At 34.5% G+C, this 25659-nt stretch overlaps 1 protein-coding gene across 2 annotated transcripts in view; it reads right to left on the bottom strand.

Moving 5' to 3' along the window:
- Window positions 1-265: 265 nt before the first annotated feature.
- The window catches only part of LOC141566921 (myosin-8), a 44940-nt gene continuing 19546 nt past the window's right edge, over window positions 266-25659 (bottom strand). For both annotated transcript variants that reach the window (XM_074312071.1, XM_074312072.1), the window contains 21 exons: window positions 25127-25250; window positions 24896-25032; window positions 21497-21752; window positions 18303-18545; window positions 18026-18202; window positions 17792-17937; window positions 16930-17020; window positions 16451-16840; window positions 14023-14149; window positions 13424-13542; window positions 13070-13266; window positions 12095-12278; window positions 11845-12010; window positions 11630-11754; window positions 9015-9323; window positions 6332-6535; window positions 4695-4820; window positions 4433-4603; window positions 2883-2987; window positions 1929-2024; window positions 266-546 (listed from right to left, as the gene is read on the bottom strand). In XM_074312071.1, coding sequence (XP_074168172.1) covers window positions 394-546; window positions 1929-2024; window positions 2883-2987; window positions 4433-4603; window positions 4695-4820; window positions 6332-6535; window positions 9015-9323; window positions 11630-11754; window positions 11845-12010; window positions 12095-12278; window positions 13070-13266; window positions 13424-13542; window positions 14023-14149; window positions 16451-16840; window positions 16930-17020; window positions 17792-17937; window positions 18026-18202; window positions 18303-18545; window positions 21497-21752; window positions 24896-25032; window positions 25127-25250 — 3646 coding nt within the window. In that variant the 3' untranslated portion in view covers window positions 266-393. The remainder of the gene's footprint in view (window positions 547-1928; window positions 2025-2882; window positions 2988-4432; window positions 4604-4694; window positions 4821-6331; window positions 6536-9014; window positions 9324-11629; window positions 11755-11844; window positions 12011-12094; window positions 12279-13069; window positions 13267-13423; window positions 13543-14022; window positions 14150-16450; window positions 16841-16929; window positions 17021-17791; window positions 17938-18025; window positions 18203-18302; window positions 18546-21496; window positions 21753-24895; window positions 25033-25126; window positions 25251-25659) is intronic.

Raw genomic sequence — 25659 nt, 5'->3', positions numbered from 1 at the left:
GGGGTTCTCAACTTGTGTGTGTGTGTGTGTGTGTGTGTGTGTGTGTGTGTGTGTGTGTGTGTGCACGGCCGCGTGCACCTGTGTGCGTGCTATGGGAACTTCTTATATTGAAACATATTTGTCAAAATTCTAACAACTACAAAATCAAATTCATAGAATTCAGATTAAAAATCCTAAACTCTAACATTCTACAATTATGCCACCTACAGCTTAGCAGGTAGCATATTTTAGAACAAAGAACTTTAAAAATGAAAGAGAAGCCTAATTTGTTAGCAAAATTTGCTTTATTTCCCAGTTAGGGAAGATAGAATACACTATTTATAGGACTAAGTGATCAAAAATAACACATTTTGTGCATTTCTTCAGTCACTTAGAGGATTCAGTTAGCGCTGATTACTCAGCACTAACTACTTTGGTGTGAACTTCTCGGCTCTTCACCCGAAGTTTATTGACTTGGGATTCAGCAATGTCAGCACGTTCCTCAGCCTCCTCCAGCTCATGTTGGAGTTTTCGGAATTTAGAAAGATTAACATTGGACTGTTCTTCCTGAAAACAGAAATAAATTTGTTAGAAGAAAAGAAATGTGTTTGTCTTAGTCTCAATCCTTTTGTTGCTTATTTTCCAAAGGAAAACAAAAACTTTGTCCTTCCTATTTCTGACCTTAAATATCAGGATGTAATTTATAACTTTAATTACATTTTATTCCAGGAAATTTATGAAGCACCTTAGCTTGGGAAAAGTAGAGGATTACTTTTATATTAATATTAATTGTACTATTATATACCACATCATATAATTATGTACTTTTGTAATCATATTAATAATTAATCAATTAATAACTAATTAATAATATTAAATGCACATTTCAGAAAAGTCTTAATGATTAGATGAAGTGAATAGTGAATATAGTGAATAAATTCAAAATCCACCTGAAAATGGCAGAGGAGATAGGTTATACATCTTTATGTAGTTGTTATACTCCTTTATGTAGTTGTTATACTCTTATATTGTGAAATTGTGGCTATATGTAAGCCCTGCTCTCCTCTGGCCATAAACTGTGACTCCATTGTAGCAGAAAAGAGAAAAGGAAGGAACCTCCTTTGGTTAGATCCATCATTATTTGTTTTTTTAACCCACAATATGAAGTAAGAGGGAGCCACCAGGAAAGATTTACTAAGGGCTTCCCACAAATCAGTTTCTTCCATTTTATTGATCTATGATTTCTTGGTGAGGAAATTCCTTTAACCAACAAAGGCTGGCAAATGTTTTGCAACTTACAATCTTATAGAACTGATTAGGGCAATAAGAAGAATATATATTTTCCCAGTATTTGTGAAAAGGGGGAGTTGAACTCATGCTATATTGACTTTATATTTACTATACTACTCATTATATCATAAATAAAAAAAGACTATTGATCATTCCAGTGAAAATTCTGTAGGTTTCCAGAGAAAGGAACTATAGAAGATGTAAATGCCAATAGTTGATATAAAGATGTGATAGTAGAAATAAAAATATACACATATAGAGTTTTAAAAATGCCTTTTTCTGGAGAGTGATGGTGATACAAAACCTTAGGATGACTTTGATATATTAATTTACATATAAAATACATGTCTTAATTATACATATAATCAGTTAAGTGAGTTATTTAAAGCTCTATACCATTCTAAGTAATTTAAGATTTAGAAACATTTTATGTGAGGACTCATTCTGAAATGGAGGATTTTTTTCCACTAGGATGGGTGGGTGTAGTTGTTCACAAAATAATTTCTCCTAAAATACAGCTTCCCCTTTTCTTCAGTGTCTAACACATAGTAGTAGATGTTTAATAAATATCTATTGAATTAATCAAAATGACTAAAACTCTTATAGTATAATTGTCATGTTTAAATAAAGTCTCCTCTCCAAGCTTTGAAAATACTCACAGCTTCCTCAGCTTGTCTCTTATAAGATTTCACCTTTGCCTGCAATTTATCTACCAGGTCTTGGAGCCTGAGAACATTCTTACGATCCTCTTCAGTCTGAATGAATTTGAAAAACAATATACTCAGTCAAAAAACAAATGCCTGATATCAATATTTTGACAAATTATCTTTGTATACTTCAAGGCAGCAGTCACAAAGGATTGCATGCAACTTTAATGAAGGCATGTGGGTGGACCTGGAACAGGTTTGGTCATATCTGGAGACATCCTCATCCATATAGCTTGTCTTTATAGCTGTAATAGGACTGTATTATACGTTGGGCCTCATAACTCATATTCACCAAATTAATGCATGTCTAGATATATTGAATAATAAGTCAAAAGATAGATAATAACAATTTTAAGTTTGCAAAGTATTTTCCTCATGGCACATTTTATAGATGAAGAAATTGAGGCTAAGAAACTCATCTATGGCCACATAGTTCTAAGGGTTGGAACTAGGACTAGAATTCAGGTGTAAAGATTCCAAATTGAGAGAAATGACTACTAAATAACATATAATTTGGTATATAATCCAAATTTTTTCCTTTCCTAGGTCTTATTCATTACTCAGTCAAATCAGCATCTGAAGAACACTGTTGATAATGAAATTGAATTAACTTTTTTGTTCAAAGTAGAAGAATTGGTGGCATATAAAGCATTGAGTAAATTTCATGAAGGACCCCTTTGCATCCAAAAGTTCCATCATGCTATCATGTTTTATATTGCTACTGTGACTGCTATCATGAATAATAAAATAAAAAATTAATTAATTAATAAAATGATTAATTACCAGAAACCATGTCTCTTAAACTTCTTATCAAAACCCAGTATGCTCTTTCCACAACACTATGTAGGGCTTTTCCAATTTCTTAGGAAGGAGAAGGCTCAAAAACAGAAGAGTGGTTCTACTTACCTGGTAAGTGAGTTCTTTTACCCTCCTCTCATGTTTTCGTAGACCTTTAACAGCCTCAGCATTGCGTTTTTGTTCACTTTCAACCTCTCCTTCAAGCTCACGTACCTAAAATCAAATATGATGACTTACAACAAGGTAGTTTAGGTTTGGAAATAAGAAAGAAGGAAAGGAAAAGACTTTTCCCTGGGAAAAATGAAAAAAAGAAAAGGAAGCATTCAGGAATGGTTGGGTTATGAAAATGCAGTCAGGGGAGTATCTTCCTAAACTCCACTTCACAAATGACTTTCTAGGGATCCCTAACTAAAAATCCTCTGGCTAGAACACCAACAATACTAAGCTCAAAGGCTAGAGATTAACTTGGGGAGGCAAGAAAGTATAGCTAGATTTGGAGATAGTGAAGTTGGATTTGAGACCTGCTGTTTAAATTTCTTGTGTGTTATCTGTGTCACATTACGTGAGCCACTTAACAAGATCTGTTTTATCTTGGGAAACTAGTTAAGTTAGCTTCCTTGTTTTAAAATGAAGGGTTTGAACGACATACTTTCTCAGGTACCTTCAAACTCTAAATCCCTGATGGCAATTGTTCTCTATACCATTTTGGACTGGAGGGGTTTATTAGGCACATTTGAACACAAACATGTTTTCCATCTCTTGCTTTCACTGATGCTCTAAATCACCTAATCTGAGTTAGAAAATGTCTATCAGGGTGAGCAACAGAGGAAACCAAGAGACAAAGAATACTAACTCACATTTATATTAAACTTTAAGGTTCCCAAAGCACTTTCTTCATATAAACCTGTGTGCATGGTAGTTATTATTCCTGCTGGACCTGGAGTTCAAATCAGAGCTGGGTCATTCTGGGCAAGTCACTTATTCTCTGTTTGCCTCAGTTTCCTCAACCATAAAAAAGATATAATAACAGCACCTCTCTTGTAGGGTTTTTGTGAGAATACGATAAAATATGAGAAAAAGCATATTAGCACAGTTAGGTGCTATATATACACTTATCCCTCTTCCCTTGTCCTTGTTACAGATGATAACTTGGAGAGGCAAAGTAATTTGCCCATGATCACCAAGCTAACAAGAATCTAAGAAAAGACTGAGGCCTGTTCTGATTATAAACCCGGCACTTTTTTCCAAGTCAATAAACTACTGCAAATATATTTTGAGGATTTTTTTTATCACAGCCCTGACTGAAGATAAGGGACTAAACTGGATGACTCTGGAAACTACCTCTAGTTTTGAGATAGAAATCTTTCTCAGTCTTCTTTAACCAGAGGGTCTTCCCTCTGATTCTGCCCCTAATTTACCTGCCTACTGCTCATTGATAGGTTGTTATTTCCATTGTCTCTCTCAGAATTTGAGCTCCTGGAGAATATAATCCATTTTTTGCCTTTCTTTGTAGTGTTAACATAATGCCTGGCACCTGGTTAGTGCTTAACAAATGCTGGCTGATGGATTCTCAGGCTTTGTAATAATAACTATATCACTAATATCCACACCAAACTCTTGCAGCTGAATGGCAATGCATTAAAATTTGGGATAGTTACTCTGGCCTCCAGTTTCTGGATCTGCTTCCTTCCTCCTTTCAAGGCCAGCTGTTCAGCCTCATCCAGACGGTGCTGTAAGTCCTTCACAGTCTGCTCCAGGTTTTTCTTCATCCTCTCCAGATGGGCACTGGTGTCCTGCTCCTTCTTCAGCTCCTCAGCCATCATTGCTGCCTAGTTAGCAATCAAATCAAGAAAAGTATGAAACCTGAAAATGTCAGGTAGTCCAATCCTTGCTGGCAAAAGACATGCCTCTTCTACTTACATCAGTGATTGCTTTCTTTGCCTTCTCTTCTGCATTTCGAGATTCTTGAATTACTTCCTCCATTTCACTCTGGAGCTGAGAAATGTCAGTCTCCAATTTCTTCTTGGTGTTGATCAGGCTGGTGTTCTGGTTAAAATCAGTGAAATTTGCTTAATGGCTTTTCATAAGGTACTCCTCTGTTTAAAGTAGCTGGGAAGCTTCAATTGTCTGTTATTTTGGACCTAGCAAGTGGTTTGTTTGCTATGAGGCTGGCTAGGTGGCAATAGAGTCAGGCCTGGAGTTAGGGAGACCTGAGTTCAAATACTTCAGACACTTAATAACTTTGAATCTGGGAAACTCTTAATTCTGTTTGCCTCAGTTTCCTCATCTATAAAATTACTTGGAGAAGGAAATGGAAAATCACTCTGGTATCTTCATCAAGAAACCTCATATGGGATCACAGAAAAGTTGGACACAACTGGAAATGACAGAGCAACTATTTGCTATTCTTCTCTAAATAAAGCTTTCTCTATTTCACCTTCTATATGTATACCATGTGTGTATGTGTGCATATATATGTATACAATTATTGCTTTTACATTGTGACTTTTCCTATTTGGATTTCAAAATATTGTGGGTTGGCATAAGAAATGAAATGGGAATATTTTAGTTTTACAGAAGCTTCAGATAATACGCAAGGGTCAGTAGGTGGCACAGAAAAAGTTTAGAAACTCAAAAAAATGCATAAAATATGTGTGTGAATAACATATAATATCAACATATTTTATCTTTTAATACCATAACAAGTCAGACTTCTCTGATATGAAGGGAGAGCCAAAAATTTTATGTAAATTTTCTAGATTTAGGGGGGACTTCACGTCTAACCCCCACAATATGGAAAGAATAACTATATGTAATCACACTAGGTGATGTTTTGGTTAGTTTTACTGAATTTATTTTTATTGTTGTTACAATTAATTATATTATTGTTGTTGCTCAATTATAAAGTAGGAGAGTGGACAAGGAAAGAAAGTGACAAAAGATTTCAGTTAATAGTTGTATAATATATATGTGTCTCCACTTACATATATCTGTACATACATACATACATATGTGTCTGTGTATACATATACACATATCCAAAAAAGATTGAATTGCTATGAAGCAAGGAAGGAATCTGCTCTATTGATTTCAGAAATATATAAGTTTGCCTTGTGAAAATATTTTCTTGGAAATTTAGAAAGTAGTTAAAAATACTGAAGGTGGTTTTTTCAAGTCCAGCTCAAACACCACTCTTCCATCATAATAACATCTTTAATCTGTCCCCTTTTAACCTCTCACATTCCATCTCAAAAGGAGGAAGGAATCTCTTCTTTGAAGCTCTCATTGAGGTATTTTATATTTCTCTTCTAGACTTCCTATACTTTAATTTGTGTTATAATTGTTTGCATTCTTATTGTATTTTTCCTTCTCAACTTTAAGCTCCTTAAGAGTAGGGACTGTGTCTTTATATTTTGCTCCTCCTAGCATTTAGCATTACAACTTATATACAGTTTTGAAGAAATTAGCAAACATTTGCTAATTCACTTTATTAATAACTTCAATCTGATTTGTTCATCATCACTGGTGATGAGTCCAAGGACTCAATGAATCCTCACCTGGGTATGTAGGAGTTGTACACGTTCACTGGCATCCAGAAGCTCTTGTTCTGCTATCTTCCTGCTTCTCTCAGTCTGTTCTAGAGTTACCCGCAGTTCCTCAATCTCAGCCTGCAATAGGTTGGCTCTGCGCTCAACCATTGCTAACTGCTCCTTTAGGTCCTCCTGGCCTCGGAGAGCATCGTCTAGGTGAATCTGGGTATCCTGGGTAATAAAGAAAATTGCTTCACTTGTGTGAAATTGGTGTATTTATACCATGTCCTGAACTGGATGATTATGATTATTTGGTGATGCAGATAAGAGATTTTCTCTTCCTACCTCTTCCTCCATACAACTGGAGTAACAATAATTATTGACAATTATATAATATTTTACATGAATTATCTTGTTTGAATAGCAAATACTATAGTCACTTCAGAAATTATTTCATATATCCTAAAGATAAGGAAATTTGGACTGAGGAAGATCAAATAACTTGCACACAGCTTGTGTCAGAGGAAAGAATGGAGTGCAGGCCTTCCCAATTCCATGTCTAACATGAAGCCACCCTCCCCTTCTAAGAGATAAAAGATTTAATGATACAAACTGAAGAAAAATAGCTATTAAGCTTCATCACAGAATAGGGATTGAATGAAGTGGATAGAATCTAATGAAAAAAAATTTGATAGGGATGAATAGATTCTAAACCATTTATTCAGATTCAAATAAACAACTTCACAGATTAAGGCTGACCAAAAAATGGGTCTGAGGATTTTAGTGAAGTGTAATCTCAGCATGAGTCAATTGTACCAAAATGACAGAGCAAAGAATTAATGTGATCTTGGTCTGGAATTTTGAGAGGTAGATTCTTGAATGAAGAAGAGGATTTCTGCTTTAGTAAGATCCCCTTTGAAGTATTGGATTCAGGTTTGTATACCATATTTTAGAAAGAACATTGACAAGCTGGATAGCATAAAGAAGAGTGTAAATGTTTTGGGGAGTGAACTTGAAACCACTGGGGATTTTTAGCTCAAGGAAGAGAATGCTTTAGAAGGCATAATAACCTTTTTAAAATGTTAGAAGGGTAGATTCATGTAATATAACTTAAGTTTGTTCTGCTTGGCCCTAGGAGACAGAATTATAACTGAGAGATTAATAAGAAGAATATCTTGGTTCATTCAAGGGGAAAAATTGCCTGTACTTAAAACTGTCCAGAAGTGAAGTTGGCTACTTTAGGAGGCAGTTGTCTATGTTCTTCAAAAATAAGCTCTATGAACATTTGTTAGGGATTTTGAAGAGGAAGTTCTTATAACCTATATGAGATGGAACAGGTGACTTCTGAGGTTCTTAAATTTCCATGAGTGTGATTTTTTTATTACAATTTTGATTTTCTATTGTATAAGAGAGAGTACACTGGGCTACAAGACAAGAGGTTTCAGCTATGTTTCTTCACTGGGTTACTTGACTGATAGAAATCAAGATAATGCTGATTCTAGATTTTTATCAAAATATTTCCCAAAGTCTTATAAAATTCTTGTGGATGAAAGAGAGAGATGTAGACCAGATGAAAGTGAGTGGTTAAAGTGGTTGAACCCGAGACATCTAGCAGAGTGTTTGATCTAATACTGTTGAACATTTTGATTAATGATTGATGAGCATAATTATGAAATTTTCAGATGTTTGACCCAGTACTGTTGAACATTTTATTAATGACTGATAGTAAGCATAATTATGATATTTTCCAATGATACAAGTCTATAAGGGATACCTAACACACTGGATAGGATACCTAAAACTTTTAAGAGAGTAGATCATTAAATTGAATCTAACTAGATAAAATTTAATAAAGATAAATTCTTATAATGGGATTAAAATTCAATCTAACAAATAAAAGAAAGAGGAGGCATGTTTAGAAATACAATTGCCCTGAAAAATATATTAAGGTTTTATTGCTCACAATGACATGGCAATCAAAAAAGGTTATGTAGTCAATCCATATCTGTAGTAATTGTGTTCATTCCTGATTACCACATTCTGGGAAAGACAATTAAAAGCTAGACAGGGTCCAGAAAAAGATAACAAGAAAGGCAAAAAGGCCTTGAAGTGCTCTCTTATGAAGATCAGTGGAAGAATCTGGGAATATCTAGCTTGAAAAAAGAAAACTGAGGAGAGACATGAGACTTTCTTAAAGAATTTAAAAGACTATCATGTGGAAGAGGGATTAGACTAATAATGCTTGGCTTCAGAATAGACTTAGAAGCAAATAAGAAAATTTAGATTTGGTATAAATAATAACTTCCTAAGAATTAGAGTAACTCAGAAGTGAAATGGATTGTCCTTACTGTCTAAGTTGAATCTAGATGACCATTCAACACATGTGTATTTGTCTATGATTTTTGTGATATTGAGAAGCTAGTCCTTGCAATTCAAAAATTCTGAGATACTTAGTACTTGTGTGGCCTGGAATGATACATAATAACTTTCATTCTTTTGATTACTCATTTCTAAATTTAAAAAGTGTTAGACTAAATGATTCCTAGTATTTCTACTATGCCAATTTTCTCTGATTTAATTAACTACATGGTTTCAATTTCATAGCTTTGTGGAAAGGAAAACTGTTAAAAATACATTTTACTCCTGACAGGTTTTTTGGGAGGTGGGGATGGGGAAGAGTTCATTTGACAGGCTAGTTAAATCCATTTACCTTTAATAATACTTGGGTATTTCTGTAGTTCCTTATGGCCTCTGCAGCTTGGCGGTTGGCATGATTCAGTTGAATCTCCATTTCATTCAGGTCTCCCTCCATCTTCTTCTTTATCCTTAGAGCATCATTTCTGCTTCTAATCTCAGCATCCAATGTGCTCTGCATAGACTCCACAATTCTAATGTGATTTCTTTTAAACTGTTCAAGTTCCTCATCCTTTTCAGCCAATTTCCTGTCAATGTCAGACTTGACTTGATTCAACTCAAGTTGTATACGCAGGATTTTTCCCTCTTCATGTTCAAGCGATGCCTAAATGAAGACAAATTATTAATTAGTGATAAAAAATTATTACTGCTTGAATTTTTGAAACCTCTCGTCCCTTCTAAACTCAATTCCATCTCTTTGTTAATACCAGATTGCCTCATTTTGTACAATTATATATATAATACATATATATATATATGGATATATCTACACATATATAATCTACATATGTATGAATTATATGTATATAAGACAAAAACATGTATACACATAAATACATACACATTGGAATTATTCTATATAAAGCAAATTTTGGAAATTAAATTTTAAACAAAATAGGGCAGCTTGTTTGTAGAGGGCAGGAATCCAAAAAGGTATACTTAAGATTCAGTATGATTGATTTAAACCTACAACAAGGTGTTAACTCAGTGGAATTAAGATAATAATTCTCTAGTTTACATGTACTTAGTATAGTTCTACAAATTGACACCTGTTCTACAAGATTGACACCTATGATGGTGTACTTAGAGTATATAAGAACTAAGAGATCTGGGAGGGAAGATAGGCTTAGACATAGAGAAGACACGAGGCTGGAGGACAGACTTGAAGACAAAGACCTGTGGCTGGCCTGTCCTTCACTTCTCCACTGAGACCAAGGCCTAATTGAAGGTCCCCCATAAAGCTAGCCCAGCTCCAGGTGAAGGAGACAGACTGTGAAAGAGATAATAAAGATTTTGGATTTTATTCCTGACTATTCTTGTGGTGATTATTCTGCTGAAACCAAGGCCCATTTGGAGGACCTCCAGAGAGCTAGCCAGAACATTATACTTGTTATTTAAAAGTAATTTGTATGAAACTTTTTGGAAGGTTAGTGATCAAAACCTAAATTATTTGTTTTGAAAGTGAGAGACAGTAAAGTGGAATAGAGACCCATGATTAAATGCTGGTACTAACACATTAAAATCCTTTTAAAATCTTCTAATTTAATATGACTCAAATTTTTTCATCTATAAAATGAGTATTATAACATCCTACCTATCTCACAAGGTTGTTATGAGGAAAATGCAGTGTTAACTATAAAGTATTATGCAAATGTGAACTATTATTAAATCCATATTTCCCTAATGTTGTGTCCTGCTTTCTAGAGCCCACACGCTAGAGTGCATGCTTCTCCAGAGCTGCCAAATTAAGGTGCCAAAATGTACTATGCTTTCTAGAGCCCCCATGCTGGGGTGTCAAAGCAATACCATCATAGTGGAGGAGTGATGAGGCGAGACTCCCAAGGATGGGTTAAAATATGAAGTCCATTTATTCCAAGGTCTTCCTCCTTTATATATCCTCATATCCTTATATAACCATGAATAAGTATATAAGTATATGCCACAAAAACAACTTGCTCTTGTCTGTAGATTGCCACCTGGTATCACTCTTTGACACCTGGTATCACTCTGCTTCCATTACAACACAAATTCTCTTGGCCTTCTGACTTCTTAAGAAAGCCAAGAGCCCTTAGGGGAGGTGGGAAGCTGAACCAGGCATTGTTAGCAGGTTCCCTCTGTGCTAAAGAGTCTTATACCTTACCCAGGGTTTTTCCATTTTCTGTGGCCCTCTATACTCTAGGTCTGTTTTAGTTAAAGCACAAGAAACTCAGAAGTTTTTTTTTCCCTTCATATCTGAAGTAATCATACACAGTAAATTTTAAAATTTGCATATTAATGAATATTTGAAATGAGACAAGAGTAATATGTGCCAAGTCAGACAAGACCAACACTACCAACTATCCTTGGACCATGAAACAAAAACCCAAGATCATAAAGCTTAAGAGCCCAGACAATAGTGCCTTTCAGTCTGATTAGAACTGCTTTCACTATCACCCATAGCATTCATCATGCCTTATTAAAACTTTTCTGCATCCATCAGCTAGAGATTCTAGATGGTACTAAAATCTAACAATTACTTCTGCAAGTTTTTCAGGCCTTGACTTCTCAATAGCCACAAAAGAAAATTCTTGCCAACTAAGTTTTTGGCACTGTTAAATGGTCCAGCATTGGAAATGAACATGACTTTATCAGTGGAAATAATATTAAAGAAGATAAATTATCATCTACTTTGCTATTTCATTCATATGTGTTGACTTCCCTAATAGAATGTTAGTACCTTGATATATGGGACAGTTTCGCCTTTCTACTTATATTCCAAACTTTATTTATAGCAAACACTTAATAAGTGCTTGTTTATTCTTTAATATAATCAAGCATACATGCATGCATGAATGCATCCATTAATTCATGAGGGTTTAGAATTAGGTGAAATCAAATGTCGGTGCTAGCTAGAAAATTCTATGATCTTACCTCAGCTTCTTCAAGGGAAGCTTGCAGTTCACACTTTTCTTGTTCTACTTGCTTCTTTACTTTCTCCAATTCATGAAGTTGTTTTCCTCCCTCTGCAACCTGCTCAGTGAGATCCGATATCTCCTCTGTTGGTTAATAGACAGAGAGAAGGTTGGTCAGAAGATGACCAATGGTCTGCTATGGCACCTTGGTAGAAAGTTTTTGAAAGCACTCACGCTGTAAGTTCTTGTTTTCTCGCTTCAGGGTTTCCAGGTGATCCAAGGATTCCTCGAAGGCATTCTTCATCTTGAACAACTCTGTGCTCAGAGCCCGGGATTCCTTCTGGGAAGCTTCGAGCTCAGCCTGAGTTTCCTCATATTTCTGTTTCCCTTCTGATAAGATCTAGATAAAATGAATGGTCAGTTTATGGGGTGAATAAAATTAGAGCAAACTAAGCAATAAGTAAAGGTAATGGCCTGGGAATACCTTGTCAAAATTCCTTTGCTTTTTATCAAGAGCAGCACAGGCAGCATTGGATCGCTCTACATCAAGCATGAGATCTTCCACTTCATTTTGCAGTCTCTGCTTGGTCTTTTCAAGGGATGCACATTTGGCATTCACAGCTTCTACATGTTCTTCAGCATCTTGTAGACGCTGGGCCAGCTTTCTCCTGAAGAGGTTCAAAAACATGAATGAATAAGAGCAGAATTAAAATGTCCAATGAGAATTGTTTTAGAAGAGCCAGCAACTCATTCATTGATAGAGTGCCTCATTGAAAAAGCACATAACTGAATTATTTCTATGTAGTTAATGAATTTCACTATTCCAAATGATGGCAGCTAAGATAATTTTTTATATTGCTGGGTCTAGAGCCCTAAAGTGGCAAGTACTAGTGGTATTATTGCATTCATTAAATTTTTGAATGTTTCCTACTCAATAATGCTTATATTTCTATAGCACTTACTCTTAGCAAAATGCTTATCTCACAATATCCTTCAAGTAAATAGTGTTGCTTTATATATATATATATATATATATATATATATATATATATATATATATATATATATATATGGGGTATGTGTGTGTGTGTATGTGTGACATAGGTACAACACACAGTGCTGTCAGTAGTTTGACTACTTACATTAATGCTTTGTTGCTTAATTGATTGATTAAAGTGATTTTTTTAATGTTAAGAAAGGGGTCCTACATATAAGGTATAGGGATATGTGTGTGTGTGTGTGTGTGTGTGTGTGTGTGTGTGTGTGTGTGTGTGTGTGTGTAGCTAAGGTCCTCTGAAAGTTCTGGTTTAGTCTATTTTAAGAATGAGTATTACAAGTTTAGACTAATTCCATATCCTTTAATGCTAGGTTTCAGGTTAGTGACTTTTAGGCACACCTCTTCTCAATGATTAGACATCAAGTAATTTCTTTTCTTTGTCCTTAGGTTCATCATACATACTTGGCCTCTTCTAATTCCTCTGTGCGTTGAATGGCATCGGTCTCATATTTGGTCCTCCACTGGGCAACTTCTCCATTGGCCTTGGATAATGCCCTTTGCATCTCAGCTTTTGCTTCCTGTTCCTCTTCATATTGTTCCCGTAATAAGTCACAGTCATGGCGAGATGACTGCAGGGCATGGGCCAGAGCATTCTTTGCCTATGAAAATGGTCCCATCTATGTGTTAGTTTCATTTGTTTATAAGGAATCTTTATTTTTATCAGTATAAAAGAATGAATAAGGTAAAAAAAATCTTGAGATATAAAAATACACATAAACAAAAACAAACTAAAGTTACCATTCCTTCATTACTCACTTTAGATTCCTCTTCTAGCTGTCGCTTCAGTTCTTCAACTTGTTGGGTAAAAGCTTGTTTACCCCTTAAAAGCTGAGAGACTAAAATTTCTTTCTCATCTAATTGACGGGAATATTCACCTAAAATAAGAAAGAGGAATGTTTTATTAGGATCATAGACAAAGAAAAGAAGCTTAAGGCCTGTAAATCCCTGTATTCAGAAGAATCCACTCCTATTAGTTGGTGATTACACCTAATTAATAAACAAAACCCAAATTCTATGGAAATTTCTAAGTTGTTTGATGAACATTAATTGTTTGCCTTTTCAAAAATGGAGATTCTGCTTCTAATCTAGAACTTCTTTTCTTTCTGAAATCATGGATTTAGAAGTAGAAAAAACCATCAAACATTATATATATATATACATATATATATATATATATATATATATATATATACATATATATATATATATATATATATATTCCATTTTATAGAAAAAAAAAAAAACAGAAAGATGAGGTGCTTTGCCCAAAGTGGGAAATTTAAAGTTTAACATTTTAGGCTCCTTGCCACAGTGAGCTGCCTCCCATACATTCATAGACCAACAAAGAAGCTTGCCTGCTTCTGTCTGCAGCCGAGCTCTCTGGGCTGTTAGCTCATTGACCAGACGTTGTTGCTCTTCTTCTCTGTTCTTAAGTTCACTAACTTGATCTTCCAGACTTCGGGACAGTTTTTCAAGATTTGCCTAGGAGAGATCAATGAAGCAATGAATGCAATGAGAAGAGTGAAAATTTTGCCTTTGGCCACTTTTAAATACAACATATTAGAAGTGGTAATAAAATAATGAAAATAAACATGCCAGAATTAATATATCTAAATGGATGTCCTTCTCTTAAAATAGTGACTTTCAGAGGCTTTGGAGGTCTAGAGAAACTAATATTAATTCTTTCAACACACTCTTAGAAAATGACTTAGACACTATAAAATATTTGGGAAAAGGTTATTATTGGTCCTTCATTTTCAAAGAGAACCATGGGTGATGTTTTTGACTTGCAAGGGAATTAGATTTAAGTAAGACAGAATTGTGCAAATTCAACAACCTCATTTTCTCCTCCAGAGTCATCAGAATGGCAAGACATAAGTCAAGATGACTGGAGATGGCTCTGGATGCAATGGGAAATCTTGACCTGTTTAAATTAGAGCTAAGACTTTTCCCAAATTTCTGTTTGTCCACCAAAATGGAAAAATAAAACAATGAATCAATTCTCTAGGTGATTCCAAAGTATCTGACAATAGAGATCGATTGTATTCCTGAAACATATCTCTAGTTCAGTGACTTGTTTGACTTGGTCATTACTACTAATTTTTGGTGATTCATAAGGGAGTAAACGATATTGCCAAAGGGAATCTAATTGTATGGATAAAGAACTGAATGACTGTCATATGGAAAGATTTTAGAGCAATGGGAGGAAATTGCATGGAGCAGGATTAGACTTTATGTAAGTAAAACTTCTTAGCAATTAGAGCTATCTGAAAGTAAAATGCTTCTTTACAGAGCAATGTATTGCTTCTCACTACAGGTCTTCAGACAAAGGCTATGGATTCTTGTAAAACTATGAACAGGCTTATGTGACTCCTGGTTTGCCTATAAAGCCTCTCAATCTAGGTCAAGATCATGTAGCATGGTATAATAGATTTCCAGAGTCCTTTCCCAGCCTTTGATATTTATTAGTTGTGAGATGATGGGTAAGTCATTTAAAATCTTGGTACCTCAATTTTCTAATATATAAATGAATGAGGGGGAAGGGGAAGGGGAGTCAGCTCTAAATCTATAATCCTATTTCAGGAGACTTGCTTCTACTGCCAGTCAATCTTCTCTAGACCTAGATCAACTCCTAGCATATCCAGGGATAAATTGAATCATAAACAGTAAGAGGAAAGAGATTTTAGAGATCACATAATTTAGCTTACTCAAATGAGAATCACAATAACATAGCTTGATCTCGTTCACATAGTGAAAAATGGTAATCAAAACCAGAATTTGGATTTTTAATGCCTAGGTTTGGTGCTTTCTCCACTACATCATCTTTTCAGGCTAGAAGTCAGAGTAGGCTGATTAGTTTATTTTTAGAGTCAAAATTCTAATCTAATATAGGAGTTCTGTATGTCTGAATATATTAAAAAGTTTCCTGGGTGCTATTATATTGCTCTAAAAATTAAGTTCTGCTGTTCCAACTTTTTGGTAGATTTGAAAGTCTGATCCAGATCTACCTTTGAGAACCTTAGAAGTTTTGACAGGTTTAAGGGTCTGTCTACATCACTTGGAAGTTTAGAACTGGACAGCTGTAGGCCAGTTTGTAGGTTAATGGATATCTTCCAATAACCTGAAACTAGTCTGCAAGAAAATTCATACTCAAATTATATCATTTTAAAAGAAGAAAATTTAACATTTGTAGAAGGAAGTACGTTTGAACAAATAGAACAGATGTGACAGGTAAAAGAATCAAAATAGTCACAACTGAGGAAGATAAGTGAGAAACTATAAAAAAAATCAAGGTAATATTAAATCATATTTTGATTATTTTTCTTTTTTCTTGAATTAGATATCATTAGCATGTTCTACTGTTGGCTTTAAGAGTACTAAATTTCTATTGATGTCTTGTTTTAACTTTATCTTCATTACCCAACATCTATCCTTCTCTACTCAGTAAACTATAAACAATTAAAAAAAGAAAGAAAACAAACAGCTTGGCAAAACCCACATCAGCCAAATATACACATCAACCAAATAGTATATACAACTTTCCATATCCATTGTTCTTCATCTCTACAAAGAAGGGGAGGATTATTTTTATTTGTAACCAAAATATATGAAATGTTTAACCTATATTGGATTGCTTGCTATTTTGGGGAGAAGGGAGACAGGAAGACAGGTAGAAAAATTTGGAACACAAGGTTTTGCAAAGGTGAATGCTGAAAACTATCTCACATGTATTTGGAAAAATAAAATACTATTTAGAAAACTATATGTAAGCTCCTACACTACCTTTGCTTTGGAGAGCATCTCCATGTTACTTGAAAGATCATCAATCTCCAACTTCAATTCACTCTTCTCTTTCTCTAGTTTCTGTTTGACCCTCTGCAAGTTATCAATTTGTTCCCCAAGCTCAGCAACACTATCGGCATGCTTCTTGCGCAGAGTGGCAGCTGTGGCTTCATGCTGCAGGGTGGCCTCTTCAAGGTCCCTGCGCATCTTCTGGAATTCAGCCTCTCGTTTCTTGTTCAACTCCACCTGAGCTGAAGTTGCTCCACCAGCTTCTTCCAGGCGCTCACTAATTTCCTCAAGTTCCCTAGACAGATCAGATCTCTGCTTTTCAGCTTTTGCCCGGGACGCACGTTCTGCCTCAATTTCTTCCTCCAATTCTTCAATACGGGCCTGGCAACAGGGAAAAGCACATCCATTAGCCCTTTCCTACTAATAGTTAATTCTCTGAGGATTAGAACCCAAAGAAGTGATGACTTTACCTGCAACTCCTTAATCTTCTTCTGTAGTTGAATTTCCACTGCCTGTTCATCTTCAATCTTGCTTTGTAGATTGCTGATTTCAAACTCTTTCCTTTTAGAACAACAGACTGTTAAGGTTTCATTTTATTTTAATCTAGCTCTCCCTGTCTCACCCAAGTTAGGAGTTCAGAGTCTGCCCATGGGCCTAATCCTTTGCCAATTTACATGGATATTTGAACTGCTTTATTTTAAATCTGGACTGCTTCACCCTTCTTTAGACAGTCTGGTTGGCCCTCTTGCTCATGAAAGCTGGCCTTAGTGCCAAATTTAATACATTCTCCTAATTGGTTAAGCAGTTTAGAATTTCTGAGCTCAAGTAATACACTAGGCTCAACTTTCCCATTTAAAGGGGCTATGGGATTATAGCCTGACTCATATGAATTAAAAAGACAATCTCAAAAAAAAAAAAAAAAAAAAAAAGAATCTCATATAGATATTGCTTTCCTTGCAACAAAATTAAAACAAAACTGTTTAAATAATTTCTATCTTTCAATTTTAAATCATCTTCATTTCCAAATATTCCTCCTCTTTTTCTACCCAAGAATCTATCCTTTACAAGGAAGAATAAAAAAAAAAAGTGATTCAGCAAAACTATCACATAAAACTAATCTGATCATATTTGGAATATTTCACATTCCACAGTTCCCATCTATTTCCCACTGTCCTCATCTCCAACTTTGCAAAGAAGTGAGGAAAGTTTTTATTTATTTGTTTGTTTTTTACTCTTTCTCCTGGTCAAGAATGGCTATTATAATTTGTGTGTGGTTGCTTTTTTTTTTTTTTTTTTTTTCCCATTTCAAGGATTGCCTTTAAAGCTGCTTACTTTTTAAGTTTTTCATCAAGCTGTGCTTTGTCATTTTCCATATCCATTGTGGATTCTTGGGCTAATTTCAGGTCACCCTCAAGTTTTCGCTTGGCTCTCTCCAGGTCCATGCGAAGTTTCTTTTCTTGCTCCAATGACCCTTCAAGCTGAATTAGAAAGATGTAAGTAGTTTTTAAATATTAAAGCAAGCTTTTTATTTTTTAGAAGGAAAGAAGTTTATTTTTTAAGACTTACATCATCCACTTGCTGTTCCAATTTGGTTTTGGCTTTGGTCAGTGTATTCACTTTGTCCTCCTCTGCCTGCAAATCATCCAGGGTCTGCTGGTGGGCCTCTTGGAGAGCTTTCTTCTCTTTGGTGAGCTTGGCAATGGTTTCATCCAATCCTGCCATCTCTTCTGTGAGGTTTTTCACCTTAGTAAGTGGAGAGCAAGATTGTTTTAACATAAAATACATTAACTCTATCAGTAGTGTTGAATGCTTATGATGAAAATTTAAAGAACATAGCTCAGACCTTGTTTTCTGTAGCATGTTTTTCCTTTTCCACCTTAGCTAGTGTTAGTTCAAGGTCATCAATATCTTTTTTAAGCTCTGAACATTCATCCTCCAATTTCCTCTTTTTGGCTGTCAGTTCAGCATTTACTTCTTCTTCATCTTCAGCTCTCTCAGTCAATTCTTTGATTTTTGCCTCAAGCTGGATTTTATTCTTGATAAGCTGTTCACATCGTTCCTCTGCATCAGCCAAACTATCAGCTTCCTGTAGAGGGAATGCATTCAAATTAGGGATTTAAACTTTAAACATGTTCTTTGAAGAGAAAAAGGCACACTTACTGAATTATGATGAATGTTTTTTATTTTAAGGAAGCATAGCTAATTTAATTATGTTGGCTTCAAAAATTCCAAAAAAATTATGTAGGAATAAAGTGTCTACCCATAGAAACCTAACCAAAACTTCCTGGGAAACAGGACTTAAATAATGGGATGATTGTCTTTAAGAGTAAAAATAAATACGGAAATGTACTAGAAGAAATGGATGACATTCAGAAGACATGGGTTTATTTGAAAATTTTTAACCTTACTGCCTCTGCTTTCCTGTTGTCTGGAAAATAACTGCTACTTCAAGCCAAGTTGATAATTATTTATTAAGTCTCTATTATGAATAAGGCCTAGTACTGAATACTGAGGATACAAAGAAAAGCAAAAATAGTCCTTGTCCTCAAAGATTTTGCAAACTAATGTGGTGGGGGGAGGGAGGGACCAGCATCAATAAATATGTACATATAAGATAAATAAAGGTAATAACAAAGGGAAGTTGCTAGCTTTGTGGGGAATTAAGGTAGGCCCTTTATAGAAGGTGAGCTGAGGAAGTGGCAGAGATTAAAAAGGGGGAGTATTTTAGGCATGAGAGACAGACAGTGAAAAGCATGGTCTTGGAGTAAACATTAAAACATCCAAAAAATGCAGAAAAACATTCTTTGCTGATCATCACACTAACCTATCCCTTCTGCAGGCCCCTAAAAAATGAAGGGCCTTTGAAGAAAGGATTCAACCAATCCTTTGACTCAGTGACACAATTACCGGGATCACATTCTAGAGATGAAGAAAAATTCAAAGGACACATACTCATACAATTAGAGCTGTGGCCTTTTTGACCATAAGTCCACTACACCATCTAGCTACCTCTTTGGGAAGAAGTCAATTTTTATGAATAGAAATTTTCTATCTGTAAAAACTTTTATCAACAAAAGTAAAACAAAGTAAATGAGTTGTGTATATATCTTAAAATGAAAAATAAGAAAAGCAAATAAAAAACTTCTCAATTATATGGAAATGTAAATTCTAGAAATCAAAGATTAACAAAATGGAAAATAAAAAAGCTCACTAAATTAAAAGGACTTGGAGCTAGATTTTTGGAAAAAAATATTATCAACTAAAAGAGAGGAAAACTAAATTGGCAAAAGGAAAAATGAGAATTCACAAGAAATGAAGAGAAAATAAAGGAAATTATTTGGAATCATTTGGTGCAATTAAATGCTAATAAAACTGATAACTGAAATGGCTCAATATTTATAAAAACATAAAATATGCAGGTTAACAGAATGAGAAGTAGAAAATTTAAATAACTCAATTTTTAAAAAAAGCCATAATTGAATTCCCAGAAGAAAAAAAACCATAAGACTAAATGGATTTATAAATAAATTCTATCAAAGAACAACTAATTCCATTATTACATGAGCTGTTTAAAAAATAGGAAAAGACTTTCTATTAAATTCTTTTTATGAGATAATATAGTCTTTATATATAAACCATGGAGACACAAAGCAGAGAAAGAAAACTTTATCAGGAATTCTTAATCTGGGATCCATAAAATTATTTTAAAGTATTAATAATTGTATTTAAATATAATTTTAATCCTATATACTTATATTTTATATATTTGAAAAATAAGGGTTAACATTTATATAGTACTTACTATGTGCTTGGCACTGTGCTAAGCACTTTACAATCATCTTATCAAATCCTTACAACAACTTTAGGAGGTAAGCATTATTATTATTTTTCCTATTTTAGAGATGATGAAACTGAGGTAAACAAATGTTAAACAACTTGCCCAGAGTCACACAGCTAGTAAATGTCTGAGAACACGTGTAACTCAGATCTTCCTGATTCTAGCCCCAATGTCTCTCTACTGTTCTACTTTGTTATCCTATCTGAGGTGGATTTCATCTCAGAAAAATCTTGAACTCCTATAATAGACCAATATCCCTGATGAAAATAAAAATAAGTAAATTTAAATAAAAATTATCCACAAAATGAAATATGAAAAACATATGAAACATATGTTTCAACATATGAACAACATATGAAAAAAATTATATCCTTTGAGTGGGTTGAATTTGTACTAGTGAAGAAGGGACCCCTAAACTCTAAAAATTCTTGAAGGAGAAAATCTCCTTCAATTCTGCCTCATTGAGGGACCCTGCCCAAGGGAAAGCAAACAAGACAGTTTTACTCTGTTATCTAGCAAAAGGAATTCCAATCCTATTGAAACTCATTGAATTCCAGCTCAAGCTGAAACCCAGCTTGTAGAACTCTACCCACAAGTTCCCTTCAGCTGGTAGCCAAAGCTCCTATTTTAAAAGAGCCAATCTAAAATCCTCTCTTTGTGCAGGTTCTAAACATGCCAGCTATGCTATGCCAAGGGCCTCTGCCCACTGGAATATTCTTTTCCAATGCTACCCTCTCTTTATCCTTACTTATTTCCCTAACCAGACTTCATGCCTCTCTGTCAGGATTTCTAACCTTACTTCCCAATCCCTATAATTAAACTTCTTTTATCAATCTAGGTTTTGGGGTCTGTAAATTCCTTTACAGAGAATCTCTATGCCTCCAGAAGGGAGTTCCCCAAAACTCCCTATCCTTGTGCTGAATTCCTAAGACGGTGCAGGGGAGCCAAACCTTTCCATTTGGTTCCTTGAATCCTGAACCTGCCACTAGACCTTATGATTTCACTCCCTGACGACCAGAAACCCCAATCTCATTTTGGTTCCCTAAATCTAGACCTTATCACTAAGAATGAACAATTATGAAAAACAAGATTCATGTGTATATCTTGTAGAAAAGTGACTCTCCATCAATCTAAACCATTGCTACTGGTTACTTTTAGAATGTTTTCAATAATAGTATGTTTGAATGTTGAATACTCACTGATTGAACTTGGAGCTGCAAGTCATTTTTCTCTTTCAAGAGAGATACCATCTTTTCTTCCAGTTCCTTCCTTTTTGCCTCAGACTTTGCAAGACTTTCTTTTGTTTTCTCAAATTCCTCTTTCATGGTGGCCATCTCTTTTTCAGTTTCAGCACTCTTGAGGAGAGGCTTGATTTTAAAGAATAATTTCATCCAAGGCCAATGCTTGACATTCATGAAAGCGCGGACATTGTACTGGATGCAGAAGAGGGCTTCCCTGAAATTTAACAAAAGGATAAATTGAATTGCTATAGCTCTTTACTAGATAAGTTATTACTAGTCATATCAGGGCATAATACAGGTATCTTGTCCATGGTAAGTGGTTTTTAAAACTGTATTATTGTAAATATAATCCTATTTTTAATTAATGTTAATTCTATTTCTAGATAAAATCTGTATTGATACTGCTTTATCAATGAATTCTGATGAATAACAAGTCTACATAAAGAGGCATTTGTGAATTTCTATTTATTAAGTCCCATAATTTGTCTTTTTTGGTAAAACTATAAGCATACTCATATTTGAATATATGTACAAAATAATGTGTGGGAAAACATGGAAAATAATATGAGAATAATATGGAAGGTAAGGTGAGGGAGTACAATACTTCTTGGTCATTGCTATTTGAATCAAAATCATGAGATTTTTGTAAATTTCCATTCCTAAACTAAGCTGGCATATAGTTATTTCATGCTCTTCTCATTATTCTGAAACTCCACTGACTTCTCAGTTTTTTGAACTCTGCATTGCAATGTCCTAAATAGTACTTGATGATATATTGCTTTATAAAGTTCTCTAATTGCATCATGTTAATTTCTAATCTTTCCAACTAAATTTAGAGCTTCGTGTATTTAGAAGTTATATTTTATATTCTTTTCTGAATTAAATAATAATTTCCTTAAGGCCATAATTCAATAAGATTGATTCTTTCTCTCCAAAGAACATGTTTAAATTTAAATCCTTAAAGTAATATGTGAATATGGTATTTCCTGAAGAACCTGATAATTTGGCTGATAGAGAAGAAAGATGAGAACAATTTATCAAGAGGAGGTAACAACTAAACAATTGAGTAAAAGAATTGAGGATGAATAAGTAAAGAGGCAGATGAGTATTGAGTGTTTAGTATTTACTGATTAATATGTTTATTCACAAAGTAATCATATCAGTTAAAAAATTCTCTGCCCTATACATGATCTGAAATTCCCAACCTTATCCTTTGTAAACTCAAGAAAACAAATGAAAACAAAATTTCTAAAATCAATATTTAAAAAAAAACCCTAAGAATTATCTATTGCCTAATTTTTTTGTTTTTGTTGTCCTTCATTTTTGAAGAGGACCAAAATAATTCAGTTACAAAAGAAGGGATAAATATAGAAAAAAATTATCCCCTTAGGTGTTTTGGAAATAGCAAAGTACCCCATTTCCCTTTAAAATTAATATATAAATGTGTGTTTTTTTTATTTAAATGGGCCATGGATTATATTAGAAATTAATAGTTAGGTTGGGAGCCTCAAAACTCTCACTCTCTCTCTGACTCTGGGAGGAAAGCTTGGGAAACTCCCTCAGAGAGGCTCTTCTCTGAGAGACCCACCCCAGAGAATCAAGATAAAGTGGTTACATTCTGTTATCGGGTGGGACTAGTTGAGTTCCTGACCACTCCTACTTAACCTGAGATTTCTATCCAACTCCATTAAATTAGAGATTAGTCCAGGGACACTCATTCAAATGGAAAATTTCTATTCAATTCTGAAAATCTATGTCTGATTTCCAACTCAAACTGCCCCCTAGCCTCCAGCCAAAGTTTCAATTATAAAAAGAGGCAACTTGAGTCTCATTCTTTGCAGAGGACCTAATCATGCCAAGGAACATCTATCTCTCTCCCCTTGGTTTAGCTGTGATCCTCTGCCCACTGAAAATATATTCTTTTTCAGTGTTACTCTCTCTTTATCTCACCTATTTCCCTAACAGGACGCTATTCACCTCTCTGTCAGGATTTCTCTGCTAGAGGTTTTCTCTGCTACCCTGCCACTAAGGAAGTCAGCCTGCAAAAGCTGACTTCTTAGTTCTAAGAATAAACTTCTTTTGCCAGTTCAACTTTTCGAGGTTGTAAATTCATTTATGAAGGACCTGCCCCGACCACAAGCGGATTCCCACAACTCCCTACCCTGCGCTGAACCTCATCAATAGCATTCTCTACTGAATATATCAGTTGTTACAATGAGGAAAACAAAAAGATCCAAAAATTTCTTCAGCCAGAAGATATTTGATCATCTTGTCAAGAAGAAAGATATTATAGTAAAGGGCAGTGTAAGTTTTGATTACAAACTCATTTCTAAAATCTTGTAGAGAAAAGTAGAAGATAATAAGCAGTAATGTCTCTTAAAACAACAAGTGAGAGGAAACAGAGAGACAGAAGACACAAAGGAAAGGAAGAAAAAGACAGAGATTATTCCAAGAACTTTGAATGATGAAACAGGAAGGACAAGAAATAAAAGAAAAATGGAAAAGATCTGTCAAGATTATATTCTCTTGATCAATTACAATGGAGATTTTACACTTGGACTAATATACTTTATTGTAGCAGGATGCAACAAGCTAAAAGATGTGTTAAAAACACATAAATGTATTTTTTTTGTTGATGTGTTTCAATTTCTAAGTTTATCAATGGAAATTAAAATAAAATTTATATAACCTTTAAAAATAAAAATATGGAATTAGCTCATTGTACACACATAACTTTAATCCGATCTCTCTTCCGGACTCAGGAAATTATATTTATTAGATTACATCTCTTTTGCTCCTTAAGCTGCATTTTCTAAAGAAATGCAAATGGACTCAGATTGATGAGAGTATCTACTAGATGAAGAAAATGGAATGTACAATGCAATGAAATAGGATCCAGCGTTTGAGCTTTGACACATTTATAAATAATGAATAATGAGACCAGGCCTCAGCTCAGTTAGGAAATGTCAGGCATCTGAATACTGAAATTGATAAGTGGCAATGAAAACTACAATAGGCTCCCTAAACAAAATTATAACATGATCAAAATTTTCTTCACAAAAAAAGTTTGAGAGCTTTATATACAGAATAAATTGGTGGGGAGAGATTAGAGGCAAGTGAGCAAATTAGGTTGTAATGAAGTTCTGAGTTCATGAAATACTCTGCTCTATGAAGTAGTGAGTTCCTTCGTGCTGGGAGTATCCAAGATGAATCTTTTAGGAATGTTAACTAGGGCATTGCTGCTTTAACTGGAATTGGGACAGCTGGGTTCTTCCTAAGGTTTAGTGCTAAAAATTTGAGGATTTTGTGTCTCCACAAGAATTGAAACAAAAACAGAAACATTGTTATTTTTGTTACCTTCTTTGCAACATTTTCTGGTACTCAACCCTCATGAGGAATCCTCTGCACATGGCTTGAGTTCGAGTGATAATCTGTGCTAATTTGTCATCTCTCATCTCCTCCAAGAGACCCAAAAGACCAGCTTTGAAGAAAACCTTAACAAAGAAAAGATAACAAATAATTTTCATTTTTCAGGAAACACAAATATGGAAGTCACTTATATCGGACACAAAAAATTAGTGCTTATACCTTGGTGTGACCAAATTTATACTGGGTATGATCCACATCAATAGATGCAAGAAGCTTTTCTGAGGCCTTCTTGCTATCAATGAACTGCCCTTCAGGAATAGCACTTGCATTTAAAACCTTGTATCTGTTAGATTAAACAAATTGGAAAGTGTTATAATCCACAGAAACATTAGTGCAGTAGGTAATTAACTTGTTATTTATTTGTTGATTTCAATTAACTTCCACCAATAGAAAAATAATAACACTATGAATCTAATGTCTATGTGTTATATACTTTGATCTCCCTAGCAGTGTAGACTAGATAGATTCAAAGGCCTGCATTGAGTAAATGGCAGGTAAAAAATAACAATTTCTGAATGAATTTGGTGAATATAACTGAATCTCAAGTAAAATAGTTCATGTAACAACTAATATTTATTATAGTGCTTACTATGTGTTGGACATTGTGCTAAATGTTTTACAATTATTATTTTATTTCATCCTTACAATAACTCTAGGAGATAGGTACTGTTCTTATTCACATTTTATGAATG

The sequence above is a fragment of the Sminthopsis crassicaudata genome, chromosome 4 (genome assembly GCF_048593235.1).
Source record: "Sminthopsis crassicaudata isolate SCR6 chromosome 4, ASM4859323v1, whole genome shotgun sequence".
In the NCBI taxonomy this organism is placed as follows: domain Eukaryota; kingdom Metazoa; phylum Chordata; class Mammalia; order Dasyuromorphia; family Dasyuridae; genus Sminthopsis; species Sminthopsis crassicaudata.
The sequence above is the reverse complement of the archived record's forward strand: the minus strand, read 5'-3'. Positions and strand labels throughout refer to the sequence as shown.